Source organism: Equus asinus, chromosome 6 (assembly GCF_041296235.1).
Source record: "Equus asinus isolate D_3611 breed Donkey chromosome 6, EquAss-T2T_v2, whole genome shotgun sequence".
Classification (NCBI taxonomy): domain Eukaryota; kingdom Metazoa; phylum Chordata; class Mammalia; order Perissodactyla; family Equidae; genus Equus; species Equus asinus.
In genome coordinates this window covers 95021149-95040437 of record NC_091795.1, presented here as the reverse complement: position 1 = coordinate 95040437, position 19289 = coordinate 95021149, and the positions used below count along the sequence as shown (strand labels likewise).

At 36.8% G+C, this 19289-nt stretch overlaps 1 protein-coding gene across 1 annotated transcript in view; it reads right to left on the bottom strand.

The window, feature by feature from the left end:
* Positions 1-354: 354 nt before the first annotated feature.
* YWHAQ (tyrosine 3-monooxygenase/tryptophan 5-monooxygenase activation protein theta) overlaps positions 355-19289 on the bottom strand; it is a 42662-nt gene continuing 23727 nt past the window's right edge. The window contains exons 3-6 of the mRNA XM_014866759.3: positions 11990-12113; positions 4077-4240; positions 3332-3427; positions 355-1435 (exon numbers count right to left, since the gene is read on the bottom strand). Of these exons, the coding sequence (XP_014722245.1) occupies positions 1376-1435; positions 3332-3427; positions 4077-4240; positions 11990-12113 (444 nt within the window). The 3' untranslated portion in view covers positions 355-1375. The remainder of the gene's footprint in view (positions 1436-3331; positions 3428-4076; positions 4241-11989; positions 12114-19289) is intronic.

Below are 19289 nucleotides of genomic sequence, written 5' to 3'. Positions count from 1 at the left end.
TGAATATCCACTGAAGCAGGATTCTAACACCAGCAAAAGCACTCACAATTGCATAATTAACTTTTCTAGTTTTAAAATGTCCACTTTATTCCATATAACACTTAACTAGATACCATTTACATCTGAGGAAGAGATGGCCCATAAAACTGATCTATGGTAGTAAAACACTAACCCTAAGAAATGCAGTCCAATGTTATACAGTTCCAGGCATCCCTAGACAAGCGCATCACAAGGCAGAAACAGGGGTGTCACCACTACATTTTACACACGGGAAGTATCACTAAACTTCAGAAAGTAGTGAATTCACCTGTGTCTCAAAATATCAGTATGCAATTGTTACAAAGCGATAGTAAATGGTTTATAAAATGTAATTTTATTTTACGTTACTCGGCTGTTACATAGGGCATAACATTTTCACAAGGCTTTTTTGGGACTACAGTCAATGATTAGCAACACACAATAGTGGTCCAACTCTCTAAATAACAATCACTAGACAAACTGGACACCCTCTCACATGTGCACAAATCTGCATGGAAAAGTACTAAAGTTTTAGACTTGGACTTGTGTACTTTTTATTTCCCCTTTCTAGTGTATTTAAGAAATGACATGCACTTTAATTTGCCAAAAGCAATGCTTGTATTCTGGCAGCAACATGCTACTTCTATTACATAGTAAAGTGAATACCAGAACTACAAAGGCAGGAGGTGTAAGTGAATTTTTATTGGGAAGGGAAGTTGTCAACTTAAACAGCAGCAAATGAAGAGTGAATAGGAAACCCCGTTGTCACAGATACACAAGACCTCCTTCAGATATGATACAGGAGGCGTTTCAATTTGCGACCCCCAGCCCAGAAATGTCAAATACTTTTCCATTCAATCTAATACTTCTGGATTCCTACCAAAAAGGAATACATTAAGAGCATGGAAAAGTTGCTTACTGAAAGGAACCCCTGAAGAAGAGTAAGGGAGGGAATGTAGAAATTAAGAAGTTATGTAGAACACTCTTTAAATTGTAATTAACTACATTTTCATATCTTCACAGTAATACAAAACACAGTCACTTGCAGAACTGGTTCAGATTACTTAAATACCAGATACATTTTTAGTCCTCTACATAAGTGTTTGGAAGTTACTTATGGTTATATGAAATGAAGCTATTAATACTTTTCTACAGCAGTAACTGCACACCAGGAAGGCCAAGACAAACACAAATCAAGGAATGGAGTTTTCCCAAAGCTGCAGTGTGAAAAGACTATGAACAGTTGATTCCATACACATGAATGGGTTTCTTTGCTATAGGAAATCCAAATGGAATAAGGAATGGAGATGTGTAAAAAGGTTTCTTGAGGGAAATAAAGATGACACCCTGTATGCAGTTAGTTTTCTGCCCCTTCTGCCGCATCACATTCTTCTCCTGCACTGTCTGACGTCCATAACTAGGAAAAAAGAATCATATTGAGTTACTATTTCTAGATCAGATAATTACATCAAGTCCCATTGTTATATCAAAATGTAATTCTGAGAGTGGTGAATTATTCAAACAATAGAGATTAAGACTGGAAGTTATATTTCTCAAAACCCCAAATACCATTAACTCCTCCTAGTGTATTCTGTAGATCTTTCACAATGCATATACAAAATGACACACCCATATGTAATATTTGAGTATGTTTAAAACTTACGCTTTATTTTAAAAGTATTATAATTTCCAAAAAAACAAGGTAACATCCTTGGAATTTAATGCACTCTCCATTCCCAGCAGCCCAATGCTCTTCTTAAAAGCACTATTAAAAGATAATTTATTGGAGTAAGATGGCCAGCCCTGTGGCGGAGTGGTTAAGTTCAGCACACTCTGCTTCAGAGGCCCGGGTTCATGGGTTCGGATCACCACTTGTCAGCCGTGCTGTGGCAGCAACCCACACATAAAGTGGAGGAAGACTGGCACAGATGTTAGCTCAGGGCTAATCTTCCTCAAGCAAAAAAAGAGGATGATTGGCAAAAGATGTTAGCTAAGGCTGATCTTCCTCAAAAAACAACAACAAAAAAAAGTAATAAGGCAGAAAAATTTTGTCACAGTAATTGTGCCTAAGTATCTGAAGGGCTATCATATAGAAAAAGAAACAGGTTTACTTTGTGTCGCTGCAAAGAGTGAAATAGAGGAGTGGGTGGTGTCAGTTATAGGGAAGCAGCATGTGTGTATGAAGATATATAGAGAAGGTTCTTGAATTAAGTAGGGCATTAAAATAAAATTGATCTCCGAGGATCTCTCCAATTTTAGGATGGAACGATGAAGTGAAGAAGAGAATAGTCAATATTTATTGACTATAATCAATAACTCACAAAATGGATTTCTATGAGACCAGCACCAAGACACTACTTGCAACTTTAGAAAACCTAGAATCTTATACAATGTAGCTCTATGGTATATCTGCGAAGAGGTAAAATTGCTCAGTTTGCTTTTCTTCTCTAGAAGCTATTTATGCTGATTATTCTTCTGTCGTTATCTCACAACTGCAGGGATTTCTAACGGCTGGGAATGAAGTGTCTTCATAATTTCCCTGTTCAGCAAAGGTGAACAGATATGGCGCTACTATATAGATAATATATGTCATACATATAATTATTAATTACATATAATTATATATTATATATAATATATATGGCACTTTTATATATATATATATATAAAAAATTCTCTTTAGCAAAAGGTAAAGCACCAAACTGGGGGGCTTGGGAAACTACATTTATATTAAAAGGTGTATTCTCTTCTTCCACATTTTGTCTAAGACTTTGACATACGACATATCAAATTTACTTGAACCTATAAAAGAATCTCAATAAAGGTCAACCTGTATTTTTTCTCCATTACTTTTTCCCGCATCATCTGCCTATCCAAGAAGTAGGCAGGAAAAAAAGGTATAATTTTATTGGAATAAGGCACTTCAGATGATTTCAGGAAAGCTCAGATACCTACATGGTCCCTAACTTGGCACAGCTAATTTACCCAGAGGAAGAAAATACTGAAACCACATAAACTGTATTAACATAATTTATCAACATTTTCCTGTCAATGATGTTAATATTATGGCTTCCTGTGATCTTAGTACTTCTCATGAAGGTCTGAAAAAATGCCTATTCAACTTGAAAACCTGCCTACAAAACAACAGTTATCCTATACAAAATAGGAGCAAGCACCTGACACTTTTACTTATCTATTCATTTTCTAAGAGAAAGTGTAGCTCTTAAATAATTGCCCCCAAAAGATAAGGAGCCCGAAATAAAACACAAGTACTGTTGTTCCCGAAAAGGAAATAAAAGAATGAACAACTCACTGTTAGGTTGTCTCTAAGCAACTGCATGATGAGGGTGCTGTCTTTGTACGAGTCTTCATTCAGTGTATCAAGTTCTGCAATGGCTTCATCAAAAGCCTATAAATAGGAATATCCATGGTAAACAACATTTGCATTGACAGAAAACTGGTCAGTCTACAATGACAAACCATTTTCATAAAATAGGTGAACATCTACCTTATGTTCTACTGTCAACTAAAAACAAAATTCAATGGAATCATATCCTCAGATTTTCAGTTTAAGAACCTATGATTGTGACCCGAAACTTATAAAGCTATATGTACTTATCAGTAAACAAACATTTCTTATTCTTTCACAAGACACATAACACAGAAGCTATACCTAATAAACTTCTTAGCAGTAAGAACCAGTATTTATTTGTAAAAACCCCTCCATACTCACCCTTTTTGAAATACTTTGAGGAATGCAGCTACTCTAGTGACCAAACCCGACAGGCATTAGTTTCCAATCCTTTACATTTCTTTCTAACTTTTTCGATTACTCTGAACATTATGCTCTTTAGACAGATATTATTGCTTATAACCACAGTTGCGAGAGACTAAAGTGTTGAGAGGGGTAATGGTAGGTAGTCATGATGATAAAAAAAGGAGATATCCAAATAACTATAGTAGAAATCACTCCTGGGTATCCAAGTAAAATATCTAGAAATTAACATACTTATCTCAAATCCTTAGCTAAGGATGGTAATTCTGGGCACACATCTTACCGTTTTAGCCAGTGTGCAGGCAAGCTCTGGGTTATTAAGGATCTCATAGTAAAATACAGAAAAGTTAAGAGCCAGCCCCAGGCGGATTGGGTGTGTGGGTTGCATCTCTTTCTTGCTTATATCAAAAGCTTCTTGGTAAGCTCCTTGGGAATTATCTATCGTTTCTGTGAAGGGAAAAAATGAAACAGAAAAGCATGATGCTGAAAATAATCCTCTAGTATACAGCACAATAACACCTTTAACATACGATATTAGCTCTTGGTAGAACAGAGTTTTCTCTGCAGCTTTCTTTCAAAACCATAGTAGCAAACCAAAAACCATTATCTTGTAGTGGAAATTTAAAAACTAGTTTATAATGTTCCTTACTTATAATCAGCTTAATAAAAAACCATGAGATAGTATATAAGACTTTCCCATCTCTAGGACTAAAACAATTTTCTTGTTTCATGTCCTTTAATTTTATTACTCGGAAATGCAGCAATTAAAAAAAATTTGGCTGATATATGTCAATAATATCTCAATGAAGGATGGGAAAACAATTTGGCTGTAACACCCCTTCCCAAAATAATGTAGTCACTTTACAAAGATCATCACCACCAAAACCTCTATTCTTGTGACTTCTTTGTTGAAACAATACCGATCCTTGGTATTAAGACATATTAAGTGAAAAGCAACATAAAAGCGCCAATATATAGAACAAAATCTGCTGACCAGAGTTTGATTACTGGCCTAAAAAAAATGCCATTTTCCTGAAAAGAATGTTTAGGAAGTATTACCATCACTAATTTGATTATATCCATTCTTTGACATTTTCTGAATGAGGCCACTGGCCCATTACAGCTATAGAAATTCTGACCTAACAGAAATTAAGTTATCCCTGTACGACCTGAATGTGTGCATTTTCCTTTTCTGAAACGGCACGTTTATTGATCCAGACATGGCTGGTGCAGCCCTCACATACTAAGGCGCTCTGGCTGTGTGGCACATATGGAAGCACTACAGCGAGTAGTAGCAAGTGTCTCAGCTCTTAGGCTGTACTCACAGACTATCTAGACATCCCAGACTATTGAAGTATTCTAGGAATGAGACTAGAAAACGCCAGTGGGCCAGAAAGGTTAAGTCAGACCAATGGGGGAGCTACATCCCAATATCCCCAACATTCCTTTGACTTGATGGTGTTTAAATGTTCAGTTCTATGCAAGTATTTGTCATGTTCAATTTTGCTTGTTTTTATGGCAACAGAAATTACACATCAGTAATACAGTAAGTTTAGTATACAGATTTTTTACAGAAGAGCATAACAATTCTCTCTTTATATCTTCAACTACACTGCTATTTGGGATGGTAAAACTGTCTCACTTACGGTTAGCAACAATGGGGGTAGGAGACCATAGTAACTATTTATGCAAGTATGCTTTTTGGATGGGGCAAAATTAAGAACAAAATAATAAACTTACCGGAAAAAAATAAGGAGTTAAGCGATACTTCTACCTAGAACTTGCTTGATAAATTTGGTAGCAGGCACATACACAAAATTTGATAGGATCTATATTATACTCAGCTACCAAGGCTCCAGGAAATAATTCACTGCTAATAAATGTACTTTGATCTTTTAACAATCAAGTTCAGCAACTCAGCTACTCTTTTCCCTCATGTTTTCTATGACAAATTATATACTAGCAATAATATTCTCATTTCACTTCTCCTCAGAAATTTGGTGATATATAATTAGTAGTTAATGTTATGATCCTCCAAAATAGTTAAATTAATGTCAGAAAAAGTACAACATTCTGTTTCTATATTCTTTTTGAGTTTTATAAGTTTAACATTTTTATTGTAAAAATAACAGTAACAAAAACCCCAGAAAATGCAGAAAAGAAAATGATAATCTTATTATATTAATAGAATCACCATTCACTTCTTAGCGTTTCCTCACATATTTTTCCATTGCAGTCACATTGGTTTATAACATTATATAAATTTCAGGTGCACATCATTGTATTTTGATTTCTGTGTAGATCACAGCATGTTCGCCACCCAAAGACTAGTTACCATCCATCACCACACACGCGTGCCTAGTCACCCCTTTCACCTTCCTCCCTCCCCGCTTCCCCTCCAGTAACCACCAAGCTAATCTGTTGCTATGTGTTTGTTTCTTGTTCTTATCTTCTATTTATGAGTGAGATCATACGGTATTTTACTTTCTCCCTTTGACTTATTTCACTTAGCATAATACCCTCAAGGTCCATCCATGTTGTCGCAAAGGGCAACAGTTCATCTTTTTTTTTTTTTTAATGGCTGAGTAGTATTCCATTGTGTATATACACTACATCTTCTTTATCCATTGGTCCCTTGATGCACACCTAGGTTGCTTCCAAGTCTTGGCTATTGTGAATAACGCTGCAATGGACATAGGGGTGCATATACCTTTATGCATTAGTGTGTTTGTGTTCTTTGGAATAGCTTTCCATTTCTTTGTCTCCAATTTCCTTCAACAATGTTTCACAGCTCTCAGTGTACAGGTCTTTCACGTCTGGCTAAATTCATTCCTAGGTATTTTATTCTTTTTGTTGTAACTGTAAATGGGATTGCAATTTTTTTCCCCCTGCAGAGTTTTGTTTTGTTTTTTAAAGATTGGTACCTGAGCCAACAACTGTTGCCAATCTTTTTTCCTTTTTCCCTGCTTTTTTTCCTCCCCAAATTCCCCCAGTACATAGTTGTATATTTTAGTTGTGGGTCCTTCCAGTTGTAGCATGTGGGATGCCACCTCAACGTGACCTGATGAGCGGTGCCATGTCTGTGCCCAGGATCTGAACCAGAAAAACCCTGAGCTGCCAAAGCAGAGCCCACGAACTTAAAAACTCGGCCATGGGGCCAGCCCCCCTAAAGAGTTTTTAAATTTATTTTTAAAAGTTTTGCTGGGAAACATTCACCCTGAGCTAACATCTGTTGCCAATATCCCTCTCTCTCTTTTCTTTTTTTAGCTCCCCAAAGCCACAGTACATAGTTGTAAGTCCTTCTGGTTGTTCTATGTGAGCCACTGTCACAGCATGGCTACTGACAGACCAGTAGTGTGATTCCATGCCTGGGAACCAAGCCTAGGGTGCTGAAGCAGAACATGCAGAGCTTTAACCACCAGGCCATCAGGGCTGGCTCTCAGGCATTGTATTCTTAATTTCTCTTTCTGCTACTTCATTGTTAGTGTACAGAAATACAACTGGTTTTTATATGTTGATTTTGTATCCTGCAACTTCACCGTATTCATTTATTATTTCTGAAAGTTTTCTGGTGGATTCTTTCAGGTTTTCTATATATAAAATCATGTTATCTGCAAATAGTGACAGTTTCACTTCTTTCTTTCCAATGTGGATACCTTTTTTTTCCCCCTTTTTTGAGGACGATTAGCCCTGAGCTATTATCTGCTGCCAATCCTCCTCTTTTTTGCTGTGGAAGACTGGCCCTGAGCTAACATCTGTGCCCATCTTCCTCTACTTTATATGTGGGATGCCTGCCACAGCATGGCTTGATAAGCGGTGCATAGGTCTGCACCTGGGATCCAAACTAGTGAACCCTGGGCCACCGAAGTGGAATGTGCGAACCTAACTGAGGTACCACCAGGCTGGCCCCCTGGATTCCTTTTATTTCTTTATCTTGTCTGACTGCTCTGGCTAGGACTGCCAATACTATGTTAAGTAAGAGTGGCGAAAGCACACATCCTTGCCTGGTTCCTGTTCTTAGAGTGACAGCTTTTGGTTTTTCTCCAGTGAGAATGATATTAGCTGTGGGTTTGTCATATATGGCCTTTATTACGTTGAGGTACTTTCCTTCATTGTATTCAGAGTTTTTATCATAAATGGATGCTGTATCTTGTCAAATTCTTTCTCTGCATCTATTGAGAGGATCATGTGATTTTTATTCTTCATTTTGTTAATGTGGTGCATCACGTTGATTGATTTGCAGATACTGAACCATCTCTGCAATAAATCCCACATGAAAAAAAAAAATCCCACTTGACCATGGTGTATGATCTTTTTAACATATTGTATTTGATTTGCTAGTATTTTGTTTGGAATTTTGCATTGATGTTCATCAGTGATATTGGCCTGTAATTTTCTTTTTCTGTGTTGTCCTCATCTGGTTTTGGTATCAGGGTAATGTTGTCCTTGTAGAATGAGTTAGGAAGCTTCCCCTCCTCTTCAATTTTCTGGAAGAGTCTGAGAAGGACAGGTATTAAGTCTTCTTTGAATGTTTGGTAGAACTCACCAGGGAAGCCATCTGGTCCTGGACTTTTATTTTTGGGGAGGTTTTTGATTACTGTTTCAATCTCCTTACTGGTGATTGGTCTATTCAAATTCTCTACCATTTCTTGATTCAGTTTTGGAAGGTTGTATGATTCTAAGAATTTATGCATTTCTTCTAGATAGCCAATTGGTTCGTTTACAGGTTTTCATAGTATTCTCTTATAATCTTGTATTTCTGAGGTGTCTGTTGTGATTTCTCCTGTGTCATTTCTGACTTATTTGAGCCTTCTCTTTTTCATATTGGTGAGCCCAGCTAAAGGTTTGTCCATTTTGTTTATCTTCTTAAAGAACCAGCTCTCAGTTTCAGTGATTTTTTAAAATTGTTTTTAGTCTCTATTTCATTTATTTCTGCTCTGATTTTTATTATTTCCTTCCTTCTACTGATTTGGGGCTTTGTTTGTTCTTCTTTTTCCAGTTCCTTTAGGTGCACTGTTAGATTGAGATTTTTCTTGTTTATTGAGGTAGGCCTGTACTGCTATAAACTTTCCTCTTAGAACTGCTTTTGCTGTATCCCATAAATTTTGGCACGTCGTATTTTCATTTTCACTTATCTCCAGGTATATTTTGATTTCTCCTTTAATTTCTTCATTGACTTAATTGTTGTTCAGTAGCATTTTGTTTAATCTCCAAATATTTGTGGCTCTTCCAATTTTCTTCCTGTAGTTGAGTTCTAGTTTCATACTATTGTGGTCAGAAAAGATGCTTGGTATTACTTCAATCTTCTTAAATGTATTGAGTTGTTTGTGTCCTAATATGTGATCTATCCTGGAGAATGTTTCAAGGGAATTAAAAAAGAATGTGTATCCTGCAGTTTTTGAATGGAATGTTCTGTATACATCTACTAAGTTCATCTGGTCTAATGTGTAATTTAAAGCCAATGTTTCCTTATCAATCTTCATTTTGGATGATCTATCCATTGGTATAAGTGGAATGTTTAAGTCCCCTACTATTATTGTGTTGCTGTTTCTCCTTTTTATGCCTGTTAATAATTATATATTTAGGTGCTCCTATGTTGGATGCATAGATAACAAGTGTTATAGCATATCCTCTTGTTGCATTGTTTCCTTTATCATGATGTAGTGCCCTTCTTTGTCTTGTTACAGTTTCTGTTTTAAACTCTATTTTGTCCGATATAAATAAAGTCCAGCTTTCTTTTCATTGCCATTTTCATGGAGTATCTTCTTCCATCCCTTCACTTTCAATTTCTGAGTGTCTTTAGGTCTGAAGAGTGTCTCTTGTATGCAGCCTATCTATGGATCTTGTTGCTTTATTCAATCAGCCACCCTATGTCTTGATTGGAGCATTTAGTCCATTGACATTTAAAGTAGCTATTGTTAAGTATGTACTTATTGCCATTAAAAAACAATTTTTTTTCCCTCCCCAAGTCCTCAGTACATAGTTGTATATTTTAGTTGTAAGTCGTTCTAGTTCTATGTGAGCTGCCGCCACAGCATGCCTACTGACAGATGAGTAGTGTAGTTCCATGCCCGGGAACTGAACCCCAGCTGCTGAAGCACAGTGCACCAAACTTTAACCACTAAACCATCAGGGCTGGCTCTGTTACTTTTTTAATGCATGTTTTAGCAGTTGTTCTCTGTTCCTTTCCTCTTTTCTTGCTTTCTTCCCTTGTGTTTTGATGGCTTTCTTGAGCATTATACTTGGGTTCCTTTCTCTTAATTTTTTTTGTGTATTTATTATAGGTTTCTGGTTTGTGACTACCACAAGGTTCATACTCAATCACCTACATAAACAGGAATCTACATTAAGGTGATGGTCTCTTCCAGTTTGACCTCTTGCTAAAAGCTCTCCTCTTTTACTCTCCTCCTCCTACACTTTTTGTTTTTGATAATTAACCTCTTTGTTGTGCATGTGTGTCTGTTAACCTCTTATCATGGAAATAGGTGATTTTAGTACTTTTGTCTTATGCCCTTCCAATTAAGCTTCACAGGTATTTGATCTGCTACCTTTACTGTATATTTGCCATTACCAGTGATTTGTTTTTTTTGTTGTCTTTTTTGATAATTTTCTTATTCCTATTTGTGGTCGTTTCTTTTCCACTTAAATTAAAGTCCATTTAGCATTTGTAAGGCTGGTTTCTTGGTGATAAACTCCTTTAGTTTTTTGCTTGTCTGGAAAATTCTTTCTTTTTCCATTTTGTATGATAACCTTGCCAAGTAGAGTATTCCAGGCTCAGGTTTCCTTTGCATGTAACTTGTTGCCTTTCTCTTCTGGCTTTTAGAATTCTCTCTTTAATGTGTCTTGGTATGGGCCTCTTTGGGTTTATCTTGTTTGGTGCTCGCTTTGCTTCCTGTATCTGGATGTCTGTTTCCTTCCTTAGGTTAGGAAAGTTTTCAGCTATTTCTTCAAATAGATTCTCTTTATCTCTCTCATCTCCTTCTGGGACACCTATAATATGGATGTTAGTGTACTTGATGTTGTCCCAGAGCTCCTTTAGACTGTTCTCGCTCTTTTTAATTCTTTTCTCTTTTATGTGTTGAGCTTAGGTGATTTCCTCTAGTCTTTCGCCCAGCTCACTGATCCGTTCTTCTGTATCCTTTACTCTGCTACTGAGTCCCTCTAGTGAATTTTTCATTTCCATTACTGTATTCTTCATTTCTTTTTCTTTTTTTGGTGAGCAGGATTGGCCCTGAGCTAACATCTATTGCCAATCTTCCTCTATTTTGTATGTGGGAGTCCACCACAGCATGGCTTGATGAGCAGTGTATAGCTCCACACCTGGGATCCAAACCTGTGAACCCCAGGCTGCCGAAGTGCAACACGTGAACTTAACCACTATGCCACCAGGCTGGCCCCTATTCTTTTTTGGTTTTTTTTAAGAGTTTATTTTTTTTCCTTTTTCTCCCCAAAGCCCCCCAGTACATAGTTGTATATTCTTCGTTGTGGGTCCTTCTGGTTGTGGCATGTGGGATGCTGCCTCAGCGTGGTTTGATGAGCAGTGCCATATCCACGCCCAGGATTCGAATCAACAAAACACTGGGCCGCCTGCAGCAGAGCGCGTCAACTTAACCACTCGGCCACGGGGCCAGCCCCCCTATTCTTCATTTCTGATTGGTTCTTTTTTACATTTTCCAATTCTCTGTTGAAGTTCTCACTGAATTCATCCATTCTTCTCCCAAGATCAGTGAGGACCCTTACGACCATTAGTTCGTACGCTTTATCAGGTACTGCTTCTATACTCTATTTGTAATTTCCAGTTAAGTTAAATTTCAAGGTATAATGACACTACCGGCCATGTGACACAACAGAATCACTCAAAGTATATGCAAAGAACTCGGGGGCTAAAAATATGGTGAACCAGATTCTAAAGCATAAAAGATGGTTTTATGTTTTTAAATATCATCTTATCAGAATATAATCAGAGAGTTTATGAGGTTAATTTTTTTAAGGGGCACATAATATAAATTCATGACCATATTTTCAGTTTTGAGAACATAAGGTAACATTATTAGTTTTCTTTATACAGAGATTTCAAGATGTTTTTTAAAATTATAAAGGGCTTGGAAGCTACACAGAGACTACCATCATAGTGTCCCATTTATCCTCCCTTCCTGTTTTATATTTTAGTTTTACTCATAAACCAAATGTACTTACGTTTTCGATCATCACCACATGCAACTTCAGCAAGGTACCGGAAGTAATCTCCCTTCATTTTCAGATAGAAGACCTTACTTTCCGGATTAGTTGCATTGGCTATTAAATATTTATCCAACAATTCCTGAAAGAAATAAGATAAAACAGTAGGCACTAATAAACATCTATTTCATTACAGACAAGAGCTCACAATGACATACACTTGAATCATTAACTACACAGTAACTCTACACTGTACCACCCAGGATTTGAAGCATGGGCTGAGAGCAGGGTTCAGGTGTTTGCCATTAGCTGACTGCTTTGGCTCATAGCAAGTCATAGTTTCTAATGATAAAGCTAGATTACACCAAACACTAATTAGAAAGAGCCTGTCTGTTCACTCATCCATTCATTCATTCATTAAGCATTTCCTGATACTTGCCAGGTGCCAGGCACTGCATTTGACCAGCATGGATATAAGACAACATAAGATAAGGTCCTTGCCCTCAAAGAGCTCACAGTCTAACAACAAAGAGGTAAGAACACCTTAAATAGTACACCAGGCATTAAGAGATATAGGAATAAGGGGCTATGGAAGCATAGAGAGGGAGTATCTGGCTCTGCTGGAGGTGGCCGCTGGTTAGACAGGCTTCCTTGGGGAAGGGATATTTACTTGTCTAGAGGGAATAATAGACATGCAGCAGTTAGAAAACAAGGATGTGCAATCATTTTAGGGAGAGGAAACAAAATGTTTAACGTATCAAGAATGAAGAACAGTATAATCACAGAACCAGTAAATCACCATGGCCCAGAGCAGGGCTACTTGGTGTCCTCCACCGATCAGGGCCCATCCAAAACAAGGAAAGGTAGAGGGATGGAAAGTAAGAGTCTAGAAACTTATACTGATGGTCGTGTCTACTGAACACTTGTATTTAAAAAAATTAGGTTAGTGGGGCTGGCCCGGTGGCCGAGTGGTTAAGTTCGCGCACTCCGCTGCAGGCGGCCCAGTGTTTCGTTGGTTCGAATCCTGGGTGCGAACATGGCACTGCTCATCAAACCACGCTGAGGCAGCATCCCACGTGCCACAACTAGAAGGACCCACAACAAAGAATATACAACTATGTACCGGGGGGCTTTGGGGAGAAAAAGGAAAAAATAAAAAATAAAAAATAAAATAAATAAAAAAATAATTAGGTTAGTATTTAAGTATGTGTTTTACCCCCCATTTCATACAAAGAAACAGACTCTTGATCCAATGAGCTAGTGCTTCTCAAACTGAGGTATTTGTACAAGGTGTGCTCACAGTACAAAAAGTCACAAAAAACGTGCTGGCTCCGTGGCTGAGTAGTTCAAGTTCTGTGCACTCTGCTTTGGCAGCCCTGGGCTTGCGGGTTCAGGTCCCAGGCATGGACCTACTCCACTCAACAGCCGTGCTGTGGAGGCACCCCACATACAAAGTAGAGGGAGAGTGGCACAGATGTTAGCTCAGGGACAATTTTCCTCAAGCAAAACAAAAAGGTCACAAAAGACAAAATGACATCTTTTTGGACTATCCATTTTATTTAATGCTAAGTAATTTTAAAAGATTTTTGAATTAAAAAATATTACAGAGTAGGGGCCAGCCCACTGGCGCAGCGGTTAAGTGCGCACGTTCCATTTCAGCAGCCCGGGATTTGCCAGTTCAGATCCCAGGTGAAGACATGGCACCACTTGTCAAGCCATGCTGTGATAGGCGTCCCACATATAAAGTAGAGGAAGATAGGCATGGATGTTAGCTCACGGCCAGTCTTCCTCAGCAAAAAGAGGAGGATAGGCAGCAGATGTTGGCTCAGGGCTGATCTTCCTCAAAGAAAAAAAAATTAAGAGTAGAAAAAAATTCTCATAGAAATTTTAAGATACTAATACCTACACCTCATAGGTTTGATTTGGGAGTAAAAACAATAAATAGACATAAAAGCATAAAAGAGTGTCACATGTTAAGTACTGAGTAAATATTAGAGATAATTAGCCAGCCAGGTGTTCCCACTCTTCCGCCTACGTGCAAGTTTGAGAACCACCAATACAAGCAAAGTGAAACTAGTGAAAAACTTTAAGCAAGAACAGACATGATTATGTTTGCATTTTGGAAAACCAGCCACAGATATCATCAGTTAATGTTATATAAAAATGCTAACTATGATATAAAATCGGGAAGTTTGGAGAATAACCTAGTAAGACTTTTAAATTCACATCACTATATTATTGAAGAAATAAAAGGTTGCTTACAGGTAAGAAAAAGTTTAGAAAATGCAGCTCTAACTCAAGAACTTCGTTGTTCATCTGATTCAAAATGGCCTAAACAAAATGCAAGGATTATATCTAAAGTTGTTTTAAAGGAAATAACCAGAAAAACATTTAAAATGCTTTAAATCCTTAAATTTAATTTTTTTAAGTGTTTACGTTAAAAAAAAATTTTTAAGTGCCTGAAGCTCAAGGCAAGTTACACTGAATATTATAGTAAAATGAGATAACAAAGCCCCAGCAGTCCACACATTATAAAAGAGCACGTATCAAAACTGTGGCTTAAATCTGCAAAGTTGCTGGGCCAGGAATGCAGGAATAGATGTCACTAAGGGCCACACCCAAACACTAAAAGTAAATGTAAACACCAATGCTGCTTCCACATCACCATTCTCTTAGGTGGAAAAATAACTGAAGGATCAGATTGTAGTAATTTTCCTGCTTAACATGACCAATACAGTTTTAAGTTACTAAAACGAACCCGAGAAACTCTTTCCCAGAATCTTAGAAAATTGTACTATTTTAACTTTCTCCTCTTAGTACCACTTTTATATATATCATGGATGACTTTTAAGTTAAAAACTATTTTTCTATGGAACACCTGAACTTAAGGTTTTCTGGGGGGATGGGGAGGGCACAACAGTGAGACAGCCACACAAAAGTTCACTGGTTTCTAAATCTCAAACTGACTCATAGTCATCACTATCTTTTTTAAAGAAAATTCAGAGTGGATTCTGAGTAGCAGTAGTATCAAACAATGCAAACATAGTCTTTACACTGAGGGAACCACCACCTCTGCCTGCACCCATACAAAGGAACTGTAATGTAATGTCAAATGAACCACCTCTCACTTTTCTTGTCCTCCCAGTGAGTCAGTCAGTTCAGATGAGATCCCACAGAGGAACTCTGAAAAGTGCCATCTCTGTTAAAGACATTATTTACAGTCTCAAAAAAAGCTACCCGGTACATTTAAGACCTAGAACTTTGTGACTAAATGTGGTAGAAGTGTGGTAGCAGAAGCTGAGAAAAGTCTGGCTAGAAGGAGGTGGTGGGGTGAGGAGGGAAATGGGATTCTACACTAACTCCGCCTTAGTCACTCGAGCTGCAGGTGGGCGTGCTCACAAGGACTGTCTTACTGGCACGCTGGCCTTCCAAGGAGTCGGAAAGCTGCTAACTAATGCTACTGCATTAGTAACTACACAGCCACTGAGGAGCTAACTGTAAACTTTTCTTTTCCAAAATTATTAACTTTGATTACTAGTTTGCATACAGCCATTACGTACGATTTACAGTGTTGGCTTTTATAAAGTGACTTGTGCATTACTTCCATCCTGGAGTTTCAGCCAGGTATCATGGTTCTTTGTCAGATGCCACTAGCTCTCTGTGAAGGAAACAACAGGTACAGAATAATTCTGTCTTTCTACATGCTATCAGTAGTAGATGCATATTTTAGCTCAATTAAAAGACAATGGATTTAAGCTATACAGCCTAGGTGCACAATGTCTTGCAAAAAAATTTTACATTATATATATAAAAAACTCAATACAGATCAGACAGAAAAAACCAAAATGACAACTGGCTCCCTGAATAAGAAAATCTTTCCAAATAAGGTCACTGGAGAGAGGAAGGGAATTAACTGAACTATTTATATAGAGTTAAAAGCTCCCCCATTAATTTCTTCTGTACATTATTCTTGTCAATTAAGCAAGAGATCCCCTTTGTAACTCTTTAACCAGCAAATTTTACGATCCTGGGAAGCTTGGAGAGTTAAGACTGGGGCTTCCCTCCAGCACTGACAGTGTTACTTGACTGAGGGGTAGAATGCAATCAGTGCATTCTTTTTTGAGAATCTGAGAGATCTGTGAAGAAGTCAGTGTACTTACCACCTAAAATTATAAGATGAGCTAGTAATTGAGGGCATCCTAGACCAAAGAAACTCAAATATGAGCAAAATCAGAGGAGAGAATAAAGTTATTGTACAGGTCACTTTAGGAGATGCTAAAGGATCTTAGAATAAACTTAATCTCAGAAAAACAGGATGGGAATAATAAAGAGGATTATATCACAAAAGCTGTACAGAACCATGTAACAAATGAAATTGTCAAGAAATAATATTGACGTTAAGTTTAGTATAGTTTAACTATTTTTCCTCAACCACATGTCTTAGAGAAAAGGTGGGAAGAACAGAAGCCCAATGCTAATCCTATCTCTAGGAGTGAATTATTTTTGCATATAATAATTCTACTATCACTTCAACAGCTTTTCCAAAACAATTCATTTGGTTTCAGTGGTAATATTTCATGGCATTCAACAAACTAAAATAGTATTTTTATCAAATTTATTTATAAGTGACTTCTGTTTTACAGACAAAATAAGCTGCTTTTGTCCTTAATTATACAGCTTATTTTTTATATACAAAAGTGATTTATTTAAGAGAGCAGGTAACTGATGAAGAGCCTTAAAATACAAGCAAAATAACCAACAGGAAGTAAAAAATGTTCTAAGGATTTTCAATTTCCTCTCTATCAGCTTCCTGAAATTTACTAATAAAACATTATTAACATATTCAGTCTCTAGGGTACATATACTAGTCACTATCCATTTATTTTTATCAGTTTAATCGGTACATATTACCAAGAAAGATTACACTATTCAAATGTTCAATATGTGCCAAGTCCCATTCTAAGGATTTTATTTGTATTATTTACACATAAAAAAATCCATTTTGACAATTTTACAACGGAATAAAATCACAATGGAGTCAAAAACTTGTCCAAACTCATACAGTTAATTAAACGGAGCCAGAATTTTAAACCAGAGCTAGCATTTCTAAGTATTATCTTATATATACGTAAAAAAAAAAGATTAATATATATCCTAAAATGGAGCATACCTAAGAGAGATAATGGGCTTAAGTTAGACATTTACTTCAATTAGTTAAAAAAAAAAACCCAAAGAATTAATATTATAAAGGGCAATATTATTATCTAACAACTGGAACATTTATCTAATGGTAAGAGCTAACATACCAACTTAAAGTATTATACATAGTACAAAGAACCACTGACATTATATGTAAGAAGAATAAAGCCTCTAGACAATACCTGTCTCTTCATTATATTGGTTACTCAAAGAGACTGAAATCAAAGTAAAACTCAAGACTCAAGAAGGAAGTAATATTTTATCCAGAAAGAAATTATATGCACATAACCACCCCAACTGACGTGGGCTGAGAGGACCTTTCAGCGCCTGTATGTGACAGATTGGAATTACAGGATGAGTCCAAGAGAGAGGAGGATAAGGGACAGAGTAACTTTGGGTTATTTCAGAATGTGTGACTTCAGATTCTTATTTGTCAAACTGACTTTTGTGATTAGCTCTACATCTTGTGGCGAGTCACAGCTTCTCCAATCTGTTTCTGTAACTATACAATAAGAGTATTATGATCTAATGGCCTTTTACTCTCAGAAATTACCAATCTGAGTATACCGGCTGGGGTTAAATCTCATAAAGGATTTGCTGCCTTAACCAAGGGGGGAATGAATCACCTATGATGTGATCTGAGTTGATCATACATCGCACATCATCAATTCATCTATGGAAATATTTTCTACCATTGATAAAATGAATACTTTGAATAGTTAATTGTCCTTTCATTATTTTAAAATATTACTGATTTAGAATGTTAGGACAGAATCCAAGAATGGTAAATCCTGAACCCCTACTCTGGTGCCCAATTTAAAAACTGAACTAAGGAATAAAATAAAAATTTTCAGAGAGATGGAGGCCAATGACCAGTGTGACTGATCCCACAGGCTGTGTGATTTAGCTGACATCACATGACAGACGAGATCAGTCAGAGCTCAGATTAAAGTCTCAAAGCCCATTCAGATCTGACTTCCTTTTTTATGCTCAAGGTTAAAACTCTGCACTTAAACCTATACCAAATTTCAAACCCCTACAAACTTCTAACAATGAAGTGTACCGGAGGAGTAGAGTGACCATATGTCCCAGTTTGCGAGGATAGTTCCAGTTTAAGCCTGCTGTCCCAGTATAATTATTAATGCTATCTCTTTCATTCTTAGAAGTCTCTCACTTTGGAAGATATATAATCATCCTGCAGAGAAGGCTTTAATCATAATTCAGAGTATTATTTCAATACTTAAAAGATAAGGAATTAAACTTCTTGCCCTATCATTTAATGTTCATATAAAAGGTATTAAAACTTTTAGGCACACTCTGAGAACTAAAGGTGATGCAATATATTACTGAGAGAATTCTTTCTTTACGCAAAAGTCACCTATGTGTCAAATGAACACATATTAATTCAGACAACCGGTTGTAAATATTAACCTCGTCAATGCCAAAAAAAGAAATCAAGGCAACTTTACTAATAATACTGAACTTTTACTTTTTTAATACCTGTGCTGCCCCTCCTCTCCTACTCAACTGTCCTTTAAGATAAATTACCCCTTTTATAACTAATATTTTATGCCTCCTTAACTATCCTAAAATGAAATTAGCAGGTAATAATACAGCTACACACAATTTAAAAATATGTATTAATGTCCTAATTAAGATATAATAATAATAGTCTCCCCATTCTGTTCTCTCACAATAATAGTCTCCCCATTCTGTTCTCTCACTGTTTCACTCCTTCAAGCAAATTTTTTTTTTTTTTTTTGGAAAAGTCATTACCTCCTACTGATAGCTCCAATTCAAATTCAAGAGCACAGGAATCTTCCTTCCTTAATTACATCTTCTCTTCACAAACAATAAGACTCTCATTTCCATTAAAATAATAGGCAATACAGGTACATCATATAAAATTAGAAAGTGAAAACAGTTTCTCCCCCTTCCCTGGGTCCTCAGGCATCCAGTTCTTCCCGTCCCTCAAGGCAACCATCATTACTAGTTTCTTGTACATCCTTCCAGATCCTTTCTACACACATTGTTCTACACCTTGCTTTTTCCATGTAACAATCCCTGAGATCATTCCACACCCATATACGTGTAACTGCCTTGTTCTATATCCAACACT